General features: G+C 41.0%; 1 protein-coding gene across 1 annotated transcript in view; it reads left to right on the top strand.

Annotated features, from left to right (window-relative positions):
- Positions 1–21011, top strand: part of LOC113013000 (low-density lipoprotein receptor-related protein 1-like) — an 83425-nt gene that overhangs the window by 19180 nt on the left and 43234 nt on the right. The window contains exons 3-11 of the mRNA XM_026153491.1: positions 4807–4944; positions 12243–12362; positions 12551–12679; positions 12826–13086; positions 18501–18663; positions 19064–19286; positions 20106–20295; positions 20405–20548; positions 20676–20912. Of these exons, the coding sequence (XP_026009276.1) occupies positions 4807–4944; positions 12243–12362; positions 12551–12679; positions 12826–13086; positions 18501–18663; positions 19064–19286; positions 20106–20295; positions 20405–20548; positions 20676–20912 (1605 nt within the window). The remainder of the gene's footprint in view (positions 1–4806; positions 4945–12242; positions 12363–12550; positions 12680–12825; positions 13087–18500; positions 18664–19063; positions 19287–20105; positions 20296–20404; positions 20549–20675; positions 20913–21011) is intronic.

The following is a 21011-nucleotide window of genomic DNA, read 5'->3' as shown; positions in this document are numbered from 1 at the left end:
CAACCATAAGACACAGTGATGTGCATAACCGTGAAAATAGCTGCTGTGGAGAGCAGTAAATAAATGATGCTGTGAGAATGTGAATAAAGTGGAATATAAACTGCAGGATCAAATGCAAGGTAAGGCCGGAGATATGGTAAAGTTGTTTTGTTATGTGCGACCTCCTGGCAGTCAATGAATAAATTAACTAAGACCTGGGGCTCAACGTAGAAGTTTCTCTGTGTTCCTGTTTTGTTTTCACAATCGCTGCCGGGAAGCTTTTCATGAAACTCCTCGCCTTCTTATATGTGAACGCTTGAAATGATGAATCAGGTGAGGACTGTTGGAAAGGCTGTCAGCTGTGTACACCACTGCTATTCAGCCAACGCCTATACAGTCCTGGGTTCAACCCAAATTAACAAGGACATTGTTACGACAAGTTACGTTACTCCGACTCAGTGCGTCAGCGGCATTCTCGCTGCTGGAAACACTTCAGAGACGTATTGCATGTGTGAAAATTGAGCACGGGCAAAGGAAATACCCAACCACTACAGACTTTAACACTGGTTATTGTAAGAGTAATAAACCATAAAGAAGAAATGAGCCCAACTCTTTACATACTAACAACATGGATTTAGTGATCTTATAACACAGAAACGGCACTTCTGACTTGTTTACACCTTTGCATCAGTGACACCACATAAGTCTGTAAAAGCTGGGTGCAAATGAAAGTTCATCTTGTTTGACATCATTTCAGTTCTGGGCTCGAGCAGTGAAGACGTCTCCTATGTTTGGTTTTCTCCTGTCATGGAGCACTTATTTTTTAATCTGTTACAAATTGCATTTCATTCTCATTGTTATTATTGTCATAGGATTTGTTTGAAAATTGTATTATTTTTAAAGACAATGCAGAGTCAAAACCATCTGTGAGAACCAGTCAGCGTAATCGGCTTCGAAAGGTCACTAACAATTAGTCATGCCTGGGAAACCAGATTTGAGATTAGAAACCATTCAAACTGAACAGTAGATAGAATTAGTCACTGAAAGCACCGTGTAGGCCGTGTAATACTTTGAAGTACTTCAAACCAGAATGGGATCGATCCAAATACCCCTTTTGTTCATATAATTTATATTTTGTCATTGTACAGTTTAAGTACAATAGATTATTTGATACAAGAAAAAGAAATTCAGCTGTTACAAACTGGCAAAAGCAAACCGCTAAGAAACGCCACCTGCTGTTGTCTTACTTCAAGGATTCAGCAGCTGCAGAAATAAAGATATTTAATGATAATGTTAAAGCAGCCCACTGATGAGATGTTTTACCTGCTACCTGGTTTACCTGGTCTAAGCAAAAAATGCTCACCAAAAGCTGCAGAGCTGTATTAAAACGTCTTATTTCCCCTTCAGCTTTGCAAAGTAATAGAAAAAGGCTACTTCCAGTAAAATACACTGCCAACAATTTCCCAAACTGGAGCAGCCGGTACAGGGTTCATGTCTATTGTCCCCCACAAGTTATTTAATCCTCCATATTGTCTTTTCTATTTAGCTTTCTGCTGCTGGTCGTTATTCAGCTCCTGCCAATGTATTACTGTGTTGTGAAACACAAAGTAGTCAGTCTTTTTGATTGTTAGCAGTTGTTAGTGTGTTTTCCAAAAAGTTCTGCTGCTTGCTGCCCTGTCAGCAGAAGTAGAGATGTGTGTAGAAGAAGAGCCTGTTGTGGGTGTGATGGAAAGCAGAGATCAATCTTTTTAGTCTCTCGGTGGCCGTAGAGCACAGAAATCCGATTCCTGGTTTACTTTGATTAGCGAGTGTGTGAGTTTACCTGTCTGCTCAGTCGTCAGCAGATCACATTTCAAGAAAAAAGCTCCCTCGACACACAGTTGCAAAGATGCATGTTTCTGCTGTTGGTATAATTCAGATGTCTTGCACTCCGACTCGTCTTTTATACTCCCCCGAGAACTGACGACAAATGCTAAATCCTTGGCAGGGTTTCTTTTCCAGTGTACATGGCAGATTATTCCTGGTACTGTCGTTTATGTAAAAATCCCCACATTGGCAGTGTGTTGCATGTAAATCAGGCTGGCTTAGAGGCCAAGGCTGTAGGAGGGCTGCTAATATGCTAGCATCCCCCATACGGGAGAGCTACTCTCCTCCCTAAGCCAGATGTATGAGAAGCTAATTCTAAGTTTGAATGTGGCACATTTTCCACGCAGGCTGCTGATGTGGGATCGTTATGGAAGCTCGTGTCACTTTAAGGCACTTGTTTTAACAGAGTTAAATGTGATGTTCAGTGTGTGGTTACTAATCTCTCTTGGATGGATCAGGGAGCCTCAGAAGGAATGCTAGTGGTTTTCATCAGGGAATGCCACCATGCAGGCAAATATTCTTTCTCCCACATGTATGTTATGGCTTGTCTTGGGCATTAAGAGACGTGTAACTTTCTTTTAAGACTCAAACGATATGCATTATACAAAGATATAACACAGCAAGTTTTTAAAAACTATGTTTTCATTCCCCTGCATTTGCTTTGCTGGGTTTACAATCAGGAAAGCTGCAACTAGTGTCAGATAAACTGCAGTTTGGCTGCATCAGCTGGTTAATATTCAGAAAACTGAGAATTTGTGTATGCGAACATCTGAAGCAGGTTTGCTGCTCGGGCTATGTGCATATTCAGATAGCGTCCTCTGAAAACGTATCCCAGCACAACATGTATTCTGCAGAACTCTGCAGATCGTTTCCTGTGAAGGAGGTGAACTTTATTTGTTCTGCTTCAAGTGTTTTTCTAAAATGGGTCAGCAGATGTTAGAAAGAAAGAAAGAGGGAGAGGTGGAGGAGGAGGAAGAAGAAGAAGAAAAACAGCCAAGGCAAACTGTTTACTCTGCAGTGTGGGCCGAGAGGAAAGCTAGAGAGAGAAGAAGAGTGGGAGAGATCGAGGGAAGAGACGCTGCCTCTACTGTATGTTTTGGTCTTTTTTTTTTAACTCAGCATTTTCTAGGCCAGAGGACATTATGGCCCCTGTCCTCTGCACTCCTTAAGATTCAGTATTTATCAGTGTTTTCTTTTAAAAATTTCCTTCAGTGTCTGCCAAGTGATCTTATGCTGCAAACTCTCTTTTAATATGTGAGCGCATTAAAGGTAACCGCATGTTTGCATGTGCTGTGTATCACTTGTGCTGTAACACATGCAGGAAGCCTTTAGTGTCAAATTTGCACCTTAGAAAAACAAAACACACACTGTGCACCAATCGTGCAACTTGTTGCCTACAGCAGCAAATCTAAAAGCAAAACAAAGTCATTATGGCCTGTAAATACAGGCAGCAAAATAACTTTAGGCCCTTTTTATAAAGCTAAATGTTTAGTTCTCTGATAATAGAAGTGACCTAAACCAACTGGAACTCAGTCAACCATAGTAAGTAATGTGAGCCATTTAGAGTAAAAGATAAAACATTTTTATCTGCAAATGTTTATTAATGTTAGCCTTATCTCTTTAATTTTAGCCCTTCTATGTAGCCAGCGACTGCTGCACCCCTTTTCTGAATTCTGCCTCTCTGGCACACTGGTGATACTATTTTAAAACTCTATTATTAGTATATAAAGCCCAGAATAGTTTTAATATATGTTGTTGTTTTATGATGGCTCTATTGTGCAGTGGTTTACACATTTGCCTGACAAGCAAAAATATTGCTGGTTGTGTCCCAACAGGAGACACAAATAGGGATTGGAACTGAAAACCGGTGTTGGAGCTTATCAATTCCTTTATCAGTGTCCGCAGGTGCTGGCAATGCACACTGATTGCAAATCAACAGTATTGCTACATGCATGTCTAGTGTTATCAGAAAAAGGGGGTCACAGCAGAGAGGATGAAGCGATCCAAAGCATTGCTTCATGCAGAAACATGATAACGACTTATTTGTAATGTCTTTAACATCATTATTGAGGTGGGAACGCCAGAAACATGCTGAAACATCTCCTGCAACACAGGATTCACTTGCTCAAGTGTCATGCATTTGATGCGATATGGATGAGCACCACAAGTGCTACCAGCCGAGCAGCTCGTCTGTACAGATGCTTAACATGATTTTAGTTGACTTCAAATAAAGCTTTCAATAAATGACATTCTTTCATTTCTTCATCTAGCATTAAGCGATAGTCTGTTTGGGATTAAATAATAAATAAATAAATGATAAAGTAGTTGTACTGCACTGGAAATCTGCAGGCATACTTGTTTTCTCATATGAAACTGGGTCAAGAATCAATAAGGGAATTGGATCGATTAGCAAATTCAATAATGGAATTGGTATCAATAAAACCTCATCAATCCCCATCCCTAGACACAATTCCCTTTGGGGAATCTTTCACCTGTGATGATCTTAAAGGTCGCGGATTTAACTATAAGGGTTTTGTCCATATAATACTAGGAAATAATAAGCCAGGACCTCACCAGAGTAGTATGCAAAACTAATGGACAACCGAGGAAAATCTCTGTACAGTTTCTCTTTGCACATGACAGCCTCCTCAATAAATGTTATAAAATTAAGCAACATTAGAAGAGTTCTTTAATGAGTCATAAAGAAATTTAATTCTTTTGATGCCAGGAATTCACTTTTAAGTATGTAAAATGCGTTTAATAGTTTTATGAAGCCTCATTAAGCTCAGTTGTGAATTTACGATGTGTTTTTGTTTTTGTTGTTGTTGGGGTTTTTTTTTTGGGGGGGGGGGGGGGAGGTTAGATGCATGCATTATTCTGCTTCATCTTTGAGTTTTACTGCCTTAAAATATTGCCTTATACATCTGCTTTTACTTAAAAAATCTTTTGCATGTTTTCCAGGCACACACAACAAAGTGAACCAGTGTCCTGTCAATAAATATCCATGCCTGGATGTGGAAGTTTGTCTCCATGCAAGCAGATTTTGTAATGGAGTCGTTGATTGCACTGACGGCTGGGATGAGGGGCCTCACTGCAGAGGTAGGAAACAAAGTGACACACACACACACACACACACACACACACACACACACACACACACACACACACACACACACACACACACACACCTTCTCCTCTGTCATACTGACACTTTTGCCCTTTGTTGTGGGTCAAAATTAACCAGACAGTTTCTGTTATAAACAAAATGTTCTTGTCTTTCCATCCCAAACCATCATTTTTATCGAGTCATCCCCTCTGTTGGGCCATTTAATGAGTTGGCCTGTCCTAGCTTGTGCAATTACTATGGAATTTCTCTTTCAAGGGAAAAAAAAGTCATTAATTTATCAATCAGCTCTGCTATGAGGCTGTTTCCCCCAATCCTAGCAGGAATAATAAGCATTCAGACCAGATGCAGCTGAGAAAAATCCCATCACATCCTCCCCTATTAATTAGAGACAACAGAAGAATGAGTGATGGAACATATTGAGTCCATAGTGTATTTCTTTGTTGCAGCTAACAAAAGAGCAAACACTGGCTGCCTTTTGAGAGCTGACTCAGTATTCTGCAAGGTAGTGCTCAGATATCCTGTAACTGTCTGAAGTTTGTCTTTGTCACATCTGCCAAGAAGGATAGAATCAGAATACTTTATTGATCCCTGGGGGAAATTATTTTTTTGTTACAGTGCTCCATTATAAACAACAGTGTTTGTTTGTTTTGTTTTGGGGTTTTTTTTGGTTGGGGTGGGGGGGAGGTTGTTTGTGTGTCAGCTGAATTATTTGGAGACTAAGAAACTTGTTAGTGAATCAGAGCGATAATAAAGGATCTGGATCAAGGATGTGGATCGCAGCAGTTTATATTCACTATTCGGTTATACAGGCAGCCTGTCAACAGACATGCCAATTCAATTCAGTTTTATTGATATAGCGCCAAATCACAAGGTGCTTTATATTGTAAGGTAAAGACCCTGCAATAATACAGGCAGACAAACTTTAACCACTCCTCTTTAAACTATCTATACACCATTTGCAATGACATTGCAGTAGAAAAGCTCCCAAAGGGGCCCCACAGGGGGGTGTGCAAGGCACAGCAGCTGTTTGGAGAGAGTGGGGCAGAGTTCTAATATGCATTATTATGAGCTGATATTTGATGTAAACTCTTAGTTCAAGTACTCTCTTTGCAGAAGTGCAGAAGAGTATTGGCCTTGACAGAGCTCTGACTCAACGCTGGGACATCTGCGTTCGTAATTTTGTGCCTCTCCTTTTCCATTGTGCTGCTCTTTTCCTGGAATATGAAATTACTAAATCTAAATCAGATATTTACCATCAACAGTAAAGTTTCAGAGTATCAGAGACCTGGATCAAGGGTGAGTCTGCTGAGCTCTCAAACATTGGCTAATCTTTTGCCATTTAAAAAAACATATTAACCAAAGCGTCTGATGTCTGTTCCACTATCAGCAACACAGAGATCTGATCTCTTTATCATTTATTGGCTTTATCTTTGTATCAGTTTACAGCTTTAGGCATTTGATGCAAGGTTCTATCTCTATTTTCGGTTTGCTTCCTTCCATGTGCTCAAAGAGTAATCGTGAACCACGCTGTATCAATATTAATCCTCCACACTGAGTTGAGTCATTACAAAAAAAAGTTTGTGTGATTAGTTGAGACCAGAAGAAAACGAGATGTGTTGAACCACAGTGTGGGTGAAAGTGTTAGTAACCCACACAGCGGTCATCACTGCTACACAAGCCTTTTATGCAACGCGGTGATGATGTCATCCCGTTACAACGTGCACTGCCCTGAGGACACAGGTCCAGCTGTTTTCAGTAAGGCAGCGCTCTACGCACACAAGTACTTAAACACACCGGCATGTGTGTGTGCCTGTAATGCATACATGCATGCCCTCACATGTGCACACAAATATACACTTACAAAGTCACATTCTTACTCATGCAACCAAACACATGAGCTGTGTGTCCAGAACTTTTGGCATTTGTGAGACCGCCTCATTTCAGGGAAAAGGCTTTCACAAGCTTCGTAGTGTTTGCTCGTACAAACTGCCAGGTTGTGCAAGTATACCTGGCCACTGATATTTGAAAGCACACTTTGTCATTCAGCGTTTCTGAGTAATTCTGTCAAAGTTGTTGACAAGCGGTTAGAAAGGGGAATGCTGCACGGTATTTCAAGCTTTCTAAAATAGGTTTTCTGTTTTTTCACAGTGTGCGGAAAGCCTTGGGGTTAAGTAGCTCGCTTTATGTACTGGAGTGATAAAAGGGAATCAACATTAGTGCTTTGATGGGATATGAATCAGACAGTTAATTTGACACCTGACTGTATGCAAACATTTATAATTATCAGTGAAATTATTACACAAATGCATGAATATACTCTAATGTTGGTCACCTTTAAGTTTGATCTTGCGTGATTATACTAGTTGGAGCAAATTAGAAAAAGATGATATCATCCAGCTTTATATACTGGTCATCCCATATTAAATCTAGGAACAAAAGTAGGTTGTCAAAAAGGAGGGTAGTTGTTAAATTGATATTATTAAACTGCATAAATGTCTAATAAGATAATAAAGTAATTGTGATCATATCGTCTGATAAAGTCTGTGGCCGGAGTCTTCACTACATGGGCACACAGGTTTATAGATTTTGGACAAGGACACACAATTTGAAAAATGCCCTTTGAAGTAAAGCAGTCAAGACATCTCAACTTTAATTCAGGATGTTTAACAGAATATTGTTCAGAAAATGTTGGACTTACTTATCCAAGCTCAAAAGGAACCGGAGCATTGACTAATAAGTATGTTCATGGCCAGTTGTATCCAGTGTCCTCGCTATTTCATATATTAAAAACATAAAAGTTTATGGGCTGGCCAGAGGGGCCGATGGCGCGATATGGCAGCCTGGCTTCTGTCAGTCTGCCCCAGGGCAGCTGTGGCTACACCTGTAGCTGCCTCCACCAGTGTGTGAATGTGAGAGTGAATGAATAGTGGTATTGTAAAGCGCTTTGGGTGCCTTGAAAAGCGCTATATAAATCCAATCCATTATTATTGTTATTAAAAGATCTGGAGTTGGTTCCAAGTGTTTCTAGCTGTTCATTGGACCTCTTAATGTGCAGGTATTTAATGCAAAGGAGGCCATCCATATTTTTGAGTGGTCAGAAAATAACTGCAACTTCCAAAAGTTAATTATGACATTATTTTGTCAAACCTCTTGAAGACTACACTTCAGTCATTGTACAGTTTGCTTCATTTTGAATCTGCTGTGGTGGCCTACAGAAGCAAAAATATGAACACTGTGTCATTGTGACATGAATGTATACAATGAGTCTGCAAAGCCATGGATGTAAACTGAAGCTTCACTAGCGAACTGAAGCATACAACCTCAAGATAGTAGTTCTAGTTTATTGTTAATATTGCAGATAAATGCGATGTATAATATTTTTATGGCCATGGGTCCCTGTGCCTTGCTCAGGACAAGAGCATTTGAAAAGTTACCATGTGGCTTTGCGAGAGTTCAAACCAAGTAAATGAAACCTGTTTAATCAAATAGACTGTTGGCAGTTATGAAGTCCTTCTGTCGTATAGGTGGTTGATTTGCAGGCCTGCGTTTCTCTTTTCTTTGAGGGTGAGGAAGCCTCTCTTTCAAGACGCAACTTTAGACCTGCCTCTTAGATGTGAATGATTGACAAGGCAAGAAAAAATGGGGTCATGGCAGTGTTATTGAGTCTCCCCCCCCCCCCCCCCCCCCTCCCCCCTCTTTCAAGGCACCCCACTGGAACCCTGATTATTGTAGTGAGCTATCGCTGTTGTTTATGCAGAGCTTTAATTGTCCTTCACGTTCCATTGTGTAACTGTGCAATGACAATCGGTCATCGGACTTCAATCGGACTTGAAGCTGCCTGTGGAAATACTACATTATAAGCTTCATTCATGAGTGGGTCTTGACCTAAATTGGTTTATGGGCTGCAGTTAAAAGTGAAGGCTCTACAGTGCTGTAATCTAATCATAAATGATCATTGGCTGAAGATAAAAGAAATTGCATGTATTGAATTTATTTAGCAAGTTGTGCTGCTGCCATGCACGGGAATGTGCTACAGCAGGTGTACTTTGTGAGTCGTTGTACATTTGTGTTTGAGTATTTGTGCAAGTTTAAATTTAGACATGTGGGCAGCATACTGCCACTGTTTGGGAATAAGCTAGCTACTGTTTGCTCATTACTCAAGCCGCACTATGTGTGTTTGCAAATGGTTACTTTGCCCTATTTGATTATCAAGCCTGCAAACAACTGGCAGGAGATACATTGTATGCTCACTGACATATAGCTTTATAGTAATGTTAGCTTTTGCCATCAGCTACTACAATATAAAGTGTGTGATAGAATCCACAATTGTAATGCTCACAGTCACAAAGTAGTTTAAGGGAATGAAGCGTCTTAACTCGAGATACAATAACATCATATTTAATGTGAACTGCTAAAACATGTAAGGTGCACATATAGACCATTTTTAAAAAGAAATCTTCAGATTGCCAGAACTTTTTTTTTTTTTTTCTTTTTTTTTTTACAAAACATGGGGCCAAAAAACGTGAACGTGACATCATTTAATGACACAACGTAGGGTAATGTGAGGCTTCCGTCTGTGGCATGTAGAAGGCAAAAGCATGTGTAAACCTGTCTGCAGACAGTGAGAGCGCAAAGAATGTCCTGTGAAACGCCTTTCTTTAAAATGTCACACGCTGAAATCGCCTCTTTATACAGTTATGATATCATGTATAGAAATAAAGGCTTTTTTTTATAAAATAAAGCTGATTCATTTTCAAGCCACTTGGTGGATAGATTATGATAAATTGTCTTTTGCTGACATTCATTAAGTCACTCATTTGTTTTTTAACTGTATGAACTCAACACCAAAATGTGTTTGTCTCATTCAGCCTGTGTCACTGCTGTAGCCAGCCTGTCAGCATCATGATTGGGTTTTAGAGGAAAATGCCAACTTTCATAAATTTCCTCACGGGCTGAGGAAATGAGTCCAAGGACAGTTCTTCCCTTCTTTCCATCTCCGCCCTCTCTCCTATTATTATTCATCATATTCATGCTATTGTGTCGTGCTAATCACACCATTTACTCGTGTGTGTGTGTGTGTGTGTGTGTGTGTGTGTGTGTGTGTGTGTGTGTGTGTGTGTGTGTGTGTGTGTGTGTGTGTGTGTGTGTTAATTGAAGGCAGGCCCTAATTTAGCACAAATAGTCAGAATACACATATTGGTGGGATTTTACTGAAACCTCAGAGTTCAAGTAGCAACCTTTTCTGTCGTTACTATACATGAATCCTATTTTCACTGATGCCTTGAGTGTTTACATGAATTTTAAGACATTCAAACTAAATTTGTTGTTTAAAAACTCTTTAGCCTGCTAGTCCTCACATCAGATGTCTCCCTTCTTCCACATAGAGGTCTATAGTGAAATTGAGGGTTGCCATCCTTGCAGTAACAGGATCAATGACTCTGGCGTGCTGGTTTAAGACTGAAGGTCTCCAGTGTGTCACTGTGTGATTTGTTTGCTTCGTTCATTAGCTCTGGTCAAACGTCTGACATACAGCTGTTGTTTGTTTGCTTAGAGCTGGAACGTTCTAACCTCATCCTCGAGTCCTGTATGTGCAGTTTACACCTCCAGCCTCTCCTCTCCCTTCACTTTCTTGTTTTTCTTTTCTTTTTTAATTGTTTCTTCAGTTCTTTCTCCATTCATCTGTTCTCCTCTGAGGTTGGATCAAGTACGTTTTTCATGTTCACATCCCAGAATCTTTTTTTTTTTTTTTTAACTGTGACTAAGGTAAAATATTACATTTGTTCAGCGATACATTAGCCTTAATTTTAACATGAATTCGCTCTCCATTTAAATCCAGAACCTACTTTGACCAAACTCTGTCAAATGTATGAAAACCAAATCATCCTTTTTAATTCATAGGACCGTTATTATAACGGATCGTTACAGATTCCACTTAATAATTTTTCATTTGTTGGATTTTTATGACTAGCGTTTATGGTATATAACAGAATAGTCCTTAATATTAGAATATTCCTTAATATAATATATAATATTTAAGTATAATGTCACTTTGTTTCACCCAGCCTTTGCTAAATGGAATCCATGAACCTGGGCTGTGATAAACATGTTGGGTATTTTAGCTCTCTGCTTGCCTGTGGTCTCTCACAGCGTGAGCGTTGCTGAGTGGATTCGATATGGGCCACAATGTTTGCTGGAGACTCTTCCTTTCAACGGAGCCACAACAAAAGAGTCATTATTGCCTAAAGTGCCACAGGCTTTATATAATAAGGGTCCTTCAATAGGTCCAGTCTCCACTCTTCACAGCCGTGCCACGACTAGCTGCAGTACACATAGTGTATGAACGATTATATTGTTTTTGTTGGAGGTTGGGCTAAATGTCTTTGTGCTGCTAGAAGCCTCCTTTTTTACTTATCTTTTCTATTTTTGGGGGAAATTTGCTTTGAACCTTAAGTTTTGTTTTTTCTATGCTCTCTCTCCTCGGTCCTGCTGTTCATATTGATATGAGGTTAGAAGATGAAGTCTTATCTAGCTAATAATCAGTCCTAAAACCAATTTTAAAAAAGAATTGACTTGTTAATCTGGTAATTGAGCAGCAAAATAAGTAATGACTTAAAGTGGTTGAAAGTTCCTTTACAAAAATGTTTGTTTTAATGCAAATAGTTGTATGGTGAACACTGATTCATCTGTGTACTTTACTTTGGAATATGAAACGATTTATATGCGTGTCTCTGCTGAGGGAGCTTTGGAAATCCTCACTGAATGAGGAAAAAGTCACCTTAAAGCACCATGACAAACAGTACATACTGTTTTAATGTATTTAGACTCATGAGCAGTGTCATGTGACAAGAATCTATCACAGCCACACAACCCTATTTATGCTCTTGGCCCGACACACACCTCTGCATGCTCATGCACAACCTACAGAGGCCATGAGGATGTGCGGATTCCCCTCTTTCATTTCATGCCAAAAGGATGTGACCTTGAGTTTCCTCTGAGGCTGGAAAAGAAGAAGCTCTCTAATGTGTGCACATTCGAATCACCGCGTCTGTCACATGCACAGATGAATACACACACTTAACCACAGTCCTTTTGTCTCATACACACATTCACATGCACTCGCAGTCTTGCAGTCCTGTAAGACAGGATAGGATTGGACACGATAGCATGCCTCTGTAAAGATTGCCCTGGGATCATCCCTGCTATCCTTAATAGTATTCATGTTTCAGCAGTATTTAACACGCTCTATGTTGCTCTGTTTTCCCTGGTTTAGCAAACGCACCAGACTGTGCCTCCCATGGGTGCGAGATTGGCTGTGCAGTGACTCATGATGGGCCTCGTTGCTACTGTGGAGATGGTTACGAGGTTGCTGCAGATGGAAAGAAATGTAAAGGTGGGTGGTGATTTGGCAAATTCATTTTAGTTTGGCCTAAGACAAACAAAAAGTAACCATCTGGTTGCTGACTGCAGGGGACAGCATGTAGAGGTGATTCAACCAGCCTTTGGAAGAGAAGAGAACACTATCTTAAAGTTTCATCATTTACTGTGTGTGTTAATGCGCTTTTGTGTTTCTTTGTGTAGATTTCAATGAGTGTGGTGTGTATGGAACATGCAGTCAGACATGCACAAACACTGAAGGCAGCTACACCTGCAGTTGTGTGGAGGGCTATCTCCTGCAGCCAGACAACCGCTCCTGCAAAGCCAAAAATGGTGAGGGGGTGGACAGGAATCGACAGAGCCCAATGATTATAGTTCACGCTGAACCAGGAAATGGATGGCCAAAACATTATGCAGGAGATCATATTGCTTCCTAATATTTTCTCTCCTCTACTTAAAAATTTGTTAACCTCACCCAGAGCCTGTGGATCGTCTGCCTGTTCTGTTGATCGCCAACCTTAACAACATCCGATGCACCTCCCTGAGTGGCTCCGCGACCCGGGTTCCTTCCATCGCCACCAAACAGACCATGGCTATGGACTTCATCTATGCGGAGGAGACTGTTTGCTGGATAGATGTGGGTGATACCCCCGCTGCCACCCAGCTTAAGTGTGCCAGCATCCAAGACCTGAAGTCTGTCAGTAACAACCGCACCATCAACATCTCTCTCAGCTTGCACCGTGAGTAGAAGTTTACAGACAGTTGTTGACATAGTTTATATTTTCCTGTTTTCTTTAAAAGTGGTCAGCTGTGGGTTTGCTAGCTCAAACTCTACTGTAAGCTTGTCTCCCAAAAGCAGCTCAAACCAACTTGAAAGTGCCAAGAAGAAATGCTGAGGCCAACTTTATTTTTCAAAAGATTTTTTTTCCTCTAAAGAACAGGGGCACCCTGACACACCACTAAACTATCCCATAGAAGCAATGTGTGTGTAGCAGACTTACAGTTATATAATACATACAAGGCTTCCAGCATGCCTTTAGTTATTCATTTGCATACTTCTTGACAGGTAAAAGCAACCTGCTGGGAAGTTTGATTCATGCACTTACTGTGCGGAGCTTTTCAGAAGCCTGGAAAAGTATTTTTCCGCTGCTTTTGTTTGACCCATGCTAGTATGATCAGACACTGGTCTCTTATGTGATGGTATTTGGCACTAGGGTTTGCCAGACAAAAGTGCTCTCTGCCTTTTTCTAAGTCTTTCCCAGGACTGTACATTTTGTCCTCTGAGATGTGGTGGATAGGCAGCACATCTGTTTTGTGAAGGTAGCATTGTCATTGTGCATTGTCTGAACTCACAGGCTCCGAGTAACAACCAGATGCACACAAATGGATGTGCACAGTATATGATTACTTCCTATTGAGAGACTTACTCATATAATGCTGAAATGAATTATCTGTGATTGCAAGCCTGCCAAGGTCTGTTTTTATTCACCTGGCTGACAGAGCCATTACTCTCTAAGAATGGGGGCAGAATTTGCAGACAAAACACAAAAAGCAAGGGCATGGTTTGCATGCTCGTAAACACATACATGCATGTGAGAAGTTTTCCCTTGAGAACCTGGCCCCAGGCGAAGAACAGCAGACAGGAAGAAAACAAGTGGAGTATCTGGGGTGTGTAGACCCTGAAGTGTGGGACACAAAACCTGTGTCATGATTGAAAGTGCCTTGGCTCATATCCACTTCAAATGAAGCTTGTGTAATAGTCGTCACTGTTGACAGCCGGGGCAGAGGCTAGAAGCTTTAGAAACTCTGGGGTTTTTCCAGTCTATTGATTCAGTCATGAGTCCCTCATATCCCGTCTCTCCCTTATTGTGTTGGCTTTTTGCTGTTGCTTTTTGGTCCAGTGCTCTTTTGAACCCCGTCTTCTTGAAAGCACAGCGCAGTTATATTTCGGGGAAAAACATTTCTATCAACCTGAAGAAGCACTGCTGATAAATGTATTTGGCGAGTGTCAGATATCAGATGTCATACTGAAGATACCTGTGGCATACTCACTGCAGCTCTCGCCTAAATTAGGAATCCGTGATCTGATTTGATATAGAAAATGTCCACAGTCACACGGAATATTATTATCATTTTAATAAAAGAGTCAAAACTCACAACTGGTCGTGGCAGATGGCTCCTTATTCCTGATCCTGGTTGTCCGGGTTTCTTCCTGTTAAAAGGGAGTTTTTCCTTCCCACTCTCGCCAACTGCTTGCTCATGTGGGATCATCTGATTTGGGGTTTTCTCTCTGTTAGGGTCTTTACCTTACAATATAAAATGCATTGAGGTGACTGCGGTTATGATTTGGCAATATATAGGTTTAATTTAATTTAATTTAATCACCGATTTTTCTATTTCTGGTATGCAAACCCGAGTCCACGTTCCCTGATAGTGTGCTCTTTTAAGTGGTCTAAGGGATAAATTATTGTGAGGTGTGGAATCGGGAGAAACACCAAATGAAATTTAAAGGGAAGGATGAAATTGAGAATGCGAAACCGAAGGTAGTTATATGATACACCTTGAAGCAATATGTATATGTGAGTGGTCATATCAATGGTATTCACATTCCTCTGTTGGTTTATGTCAGCCTGAACACTCACTTACATTCCTCGAGCCGTCTCAAGTCATGTCCAGTCAGGTCACTTCAGCATGCGCACGCACACAAACCCAAATACCTTTGAGTCGTTCAGCCATTACTTAGTAACATTATGTTTCATGAAGTGAGATTTGACACTTTCATCCATTCTTTTGTTGGATTTTTTCATTATATATTGTTTTCCTCTGTATCCTTTTTACTGCGACGCTTAAAAAAGAAAGCATTTTGAGATAAGAGTGCACCCGTACAACCTCCTTCAACTCAAAATCTGCTCATAAAACTGGTCCAAACCTGTTCGCTACAGAGGTTTTAACATATTCGCTTCTGCCCTGAACTTTTCCAGATGCTACCCAGAGGAATTTTTTGTGACAATTAAAATAGGCGAATGTGTCGGACCAGGCTTTAAACAAATTTTATCATTCCAGGTCCCTTAGTGCGGCGTCTGTGTAATGTACATTAGGCTTAATAAAGGAGGTGATTGTCCAGAGAATAGACAGTAAGGACGTGAGCGTGCTGCTTTGTGTCATATCCTGTGAAACCTGGCAGCAACCGTCGCCTAAACCAAACATAGTATTTCAGGTAGTAAGCATCTCTCTGACATGGATAATCTCCTGCTGTCCGCTACATGTGTGAAAAGGAAGCTGCAGACAATGTCTGGACCTGATTCACTGGACATTCATGTGTATAAACTGCTTATGTCTGTTCTGTTTAATAGAAGCAGGGATCAGGTGCTCTAGTAATAGCACGCTGGGCAGACTTAGGGATAGGTGTAGGGTTGATGCAGGGTTCACATGAACTGGTTGATTTATAGCTTTTGGGAGCCTGAAAGAGAAGCGCAGATAAGTGTACAAAGGTTCCAGATGTGGCCAGCTCTGTCTGCATGTTTAATTCTCCTACTGTGAAGATAAAAGGAGAGCAGAGCTGACCCGTCCCATCCTCTCCACCCTCTAAGCGGAGCTCCACAGCAGGGACCAGCACATCTCACCATGTCTGTCTTTCTGATGTTGTCCTTTTTGGGCATCTTTTTCAGAAGGTTTCATGTAAGGTTTTTGTCTTTCATCAGATCTTCTTATCTAGGTAATTACATCTCCTTTTCACTTGTTCCAGGGGGAGATTTGCCATAGTATAACTGCCTCTTAAATAGAGGTCAAATGTCACATCCCTGTAGACAAGCATAATCGCAGTACTCCCAAAACTCTGCTCTTTAGGGGTCAGTGACGTTTTTGTGCAGATTAATAGGATCTTCTTGGCACAAAGAGGATTATGGAAGCTGAAAAATCACCATCTTTCCTGCTTTGTACTGACATGTAAATATAAGAAGACATTTGTCTAGTTTGAAGAACTGCTAAGGCTGTGGCCTTGTATGCTTCCTATTTTTTTTTTTTTAAACCTTTCCTCCAAGTGCTTTAAGCTGTAGGTGTAACAGGCAGGAAGAGAAAAAGGGGGTTGGAGGGTAGAGTGGTTAGATGAGAAGAAAGAGGTGGGTTCATTCAGTTTCCCAGCAAACTTTCCACTTACCAGAAGCTGCATCAGTGGAGACGTCAACAGACTGCCTGGCTCTCTGGAGTAAGGGGCTCCGTAGGTTGTTACACAACGCAGCAGTCACTGGGTTGCACAACTGTCTCTGTACTCTGTATATGAATCTAATCAATGCCTTGTGCAGGCGTGCTTCCAGCTGGATTTTTGTAGAGGAGTTGGGTTTTAGGAGAGATACCAATGGGAATATCACTATCCCTTTTAACTTCATGAGAAACTTTTTCTTTTGTCAGAATTCTGATCCTGGTGTTTTTGAAACACCCAGGACTGCTGAACATTTGCTACTTGCCTATATAGTTTTGGCCATGTTGTTTTTTAGTTTAGTTAATGTATAGTCAGTTTTGATGTGAGATGGTCAGAGTTATCAATCTTCTCCTCAATCGCATAAAAATGTGTTATTTATGGCATTTCATCAAGCAAACTTCAAATCTCATGTAGTCCTTGCATTTTGAAGTTCTGTGCCGCTTTGATCGAAGCATTGCTGCAGCGTTCCAGTGCAGTTATTTCTCTAAATGCTCAAAGCTTGGGGAGAGGTTACTGGCTCACTTTCAGATGTGTTAACGCATGCAGCCCAAATTAAAGTTGGCGCTTTCTGATTTTGGTCCCGATGTGGTCTCCATCCAAAAACAGTTTTTGGTGTCTAAGATGATTAAATGGGGACACGTTGGCAATTACAAACAATTAACTGTGATAGATTGGCAAAAACTACTGATTGAGTCAAACTGATTGCAACATACTGACAAACTGTCTGCATTTACAAATTGGACAACAGTTCTTTATAAACCTGCCAATCTGTCTGAGAGGGAGGGAACCAGGTGACCACTGTATGATTGTGAGTGGTTGAATGTGTTGCTCAAGAGTGTTGCACGTTGCACGCGATGACCAGCAATGCCCCAAATGGACAACCAGTTGATCACCACAGTACCTGCAGTCTGATTGCAAGTAGCTGTGGTGATTGTGGAAAAAATTCAGTGCCATCAGCGGGTAGCCACCTATTTATTTATTTAACTCTACCTAGCGAGGATATTGCCACCCTACTTTCGGTCTAGTGTAAGAGAGCCATTAGATTTGATCTGTTTACATCCTTTTTAAAAAAAAATTCTTATCAGAGTTTATATTATAATCTAAATGCATATAATGAAGAGTTGGAAATTTTAGCAGAGGTTTGGAAAGGCACCTCAGGTTAACACACTTGAAATGGTTAATGGAGGCATATGTAAACAAGAGCGTGTGTGTGTGTGTGGTCACTTTGATAGTGCGTGTGCGTGTGTGTGTGTGTGTGTGTGTGTGTGCAGTGATCTGGTTTGCTTTTAAAGAATATGCAGTGGAATCTGTTAAAACAACCATCTCTTCCCATCAGTGCATCCATCTGCAAAGTTTCTTCCTTAAACTGACTTAAAGTGGATACAAAATGTTGACATCCTTCATGAAGGTGTCGCAAGAGTTTCGGGTCAGTTTGACTCATATTAGCAATCATGTTGACCCTTCTGCACTGCACACATGCAATTAATGGGTCAGTGTCAGCTTAATACTTAATAATCTTACTCAAGAGCATGTCTTCAGACATGAGGTCTGCGAGGGAATTCTGTCTTACTCACTGATAAGAGTTTACAAAGTTTAGAAAGTGCTGGACTTCACCTCTAACTCTTAACACAACACCTTTTTCTTTTCCTTTCCTTCCCCGCACTCTACATGCCTTAATCAAACACAAGTGGAATGTTTGTAATGGACAACCTGCAAGATTACACAATAAATAACATTAATTCATTGCTGCTATTTTTTTTGTATCAAGATAGCAGTAAGTATAAGTATTCTTGGAACGGTTCCTGATATCATAAAATTAAAAAAGAGTATTTGGATTCATTGTGGTTTATGACTAAGAGTTATATGACTGTACTCCCACAACCCTGTTTTTTTCTTTCTTTCTTTATCCTGTTGTTTCATCCTCTTCTCTCCCTTTCTCTCCTCTGCGTCCATCAGATGTGGAGCAGATGGCTATAGACTGGCTGACTGGCAACTTCTACTTTGTGGATGACGTGGACGACCGGGTGTTTGTCTGCAACAAGAACGGCAAAACTTGTGTGACCCTGCTGGACCAAGAGCTGTACAACCCTAAAGGCATCGCCCTGGACCCAGTGATGGGGTCTGTATTTGCCTCCAGGCTCCTTGACTTAAGATTGCCCTCATCCTGTTTTAGCACTGCTCAACAGGAAAATGCTGTCTTATGATCAGGCGACATGCTGACCAAGCAGCCAGGCGAAAATCAGAGCACTTTCTCAAGACACGGACCTAGACGGGATCCTTCTTTCCGACATAAATACTTCCATGTTGGTTGTTTCAAGTTCCTGATACTGACAATCTGTTATCTGGTAGTTCCTTTTAAAAGGATCATTTCTCTTTTTTGCGATTGTCTTTAAATAATTTTATTTAATTCCGATGTCTAATACAGTTGTCCTAGTTGTGGTCAACTAAATTTATCTAGTCCATTTCCTTTTCTGTGAAACCTTCTGTAATTGAAATCTATCCTCTTCCCCCTGCTACAGAAAAGTGTTCTTCACAGACTATGGGTCTACACCGAGGGTGGAGCGTTGTGACATGGACGGGCAAAACCGCACTAAGCTGGTCGACAGTAAGATTGTCTTCCCCCACGGTATCACTTTGGACCTGGTGAACAGGTTGGTGTACTGGGCTGACGCTTACCTGGATTACATCGAAGTGGTGGACTATGAGGGCAAGAATCGGCACACCATCATCCAGGGTCTGATGGTGAGGATTTGAGGATCAGTGTAACCATAAGAAATACACCTAATCACACGCAAACGCACTCAAGAATAAAGGCTTCTGCATGCATCTTATCAACCCAGCTTGGTACTCACAAAACATCTGTTTTCCATATCTCTGATTTAATCGTATGTTTGGAGAAAAAGCTCTTTTCCCGTTTCCCGCAAAGAGTGCATGCCTCTCCTGGGGATAGGTCCTTTTTATTGCCTTGATTGATATTACTTAAAGAGTGTGTGATTTTCCTGGCTAGTGCCTCGCTAAACATATTAGTCTGGCCCTAGTGGAGCTTGGCTCAAACTTATAGGGAAGTAATGATCTTAATGAAATCAGGACTGTGGTGGTGGTGTGTGTTTGTGTGAGAGGTGGAGGGAGGTAATGTGATCTCAGCCCATACATCTTTCTGACAGCAGAGGAGAGCTGCACAGAATAGACCCTTATAAAAGTAAGACCCCTCTCTCCTTTACAGCAGATGAGGAGTGAAGCCTTTGTGCTGCTCCGTGCCAAGTTTACTCAGACACTCGCTCTTTATCTGTCTGTCTGTCTGTCTGTGTTTCTCTAGTTTTCTCTGTCTTACAGAGATTATTCACATTCTTAAATTTAAACCGATCAATTGCTCAATAGACAAGTTGAATTAAGCTGGATTTGCAGGACAGTGTTGAAGATAAAATGTGCACAAACAATATTGCCCAAACTATTAGTCAGCCAGCTTGAGCAAACCCTTTTGCTAAGAATGCAGAGATATTATGTCTGACATGCAACATCTCTTTTTTCCCCTCAATGTTTTTCTCCTTTATCTTATTTCAGATCGAGCATCTGTATGGGCTGACTGTATTTGAGAACTATCTCTATGCAACAAACTCGAACGAAGGCAACCTCAACTCCAAAACGACCGTGATTCGAGTAAACCGCTTCAACAGCTCCGACTTCCAGGTGGTGACCCGGTTAGATCGGGGAGCTGCGCTGCATGTGTACCATCAGAGACGTCAACCTCAAGGTGCGCAGTGAGACTTTTATAAACGTCCACAAATAACAGTTACTGCCAGGCAAATGTGTTTTCAAAGCAAATCGTTACATAACTGTTGTGCGCTTGTTTCCTCGCTCAGTGCGTAGTCACGCGTGTGCTTTGGATCAGTTCGGAAAAGCTGGGGGCTGCTCTGACATATGTCTGCTGAGCAACAGCCACAAGACCCGAACCTGCCGCTGCCGCTCGGGCTTCAGCCTCGGCAGCGATGGCAAATCCTGCAAGAGTGAGTGAAGAAATTGATTTGACAAAGATGAAAACCTTTTGACTTGATGATGGGAGATGGGAATGAAGTAATAGTGGTTTGAAAATCTCTGACAGAATAATTGTTCATTTATGATGCTTCTCTGCAGAGCCGGACCACGAGTTGTTCTTGGTGTATGGCAAGGGTCGTCCTGGAGTCATCAGGGGCATGGACATGAACGCTAAAGTGCCCGATGAGTACATGATTCCGATCGAGAACCTAATGAACCCCCGAGCATTGGATTTCCACGCCACCAATGAATTCATATACTTTGCTGATGCCACAAGCTACATCATCGGGCGGCAGAAGATAGATGGCACAGATAGAGACGTCATACTGAAGGATGGTAAAGACTGAAAATTCAGGCTACTAAAAAGAATTTGTGGATAAAAAAAAAAATAATGAAGTCAGCTTATTTCAGATTCAGTTCTATTTATTCTTTTGG

The sequence above is a fragment of the Astatotilapia calliptera genome, chromosome 20 (assembly GCF_900246225.1).
Source record: "Astatotilapia calliptera chromosome 20, fAstCal1.2, whole genome shotgun sequence".
Lineage (NCBI taxonomy): Eukaryota > Metazoa > Chordata > Actinopteri > Cichliformes > Cichlidae > Astatotilapia > Astatotilapia calliptera.
This window is presented reverse-complemented; position numbering and strand designations above follow the sequence as displayed.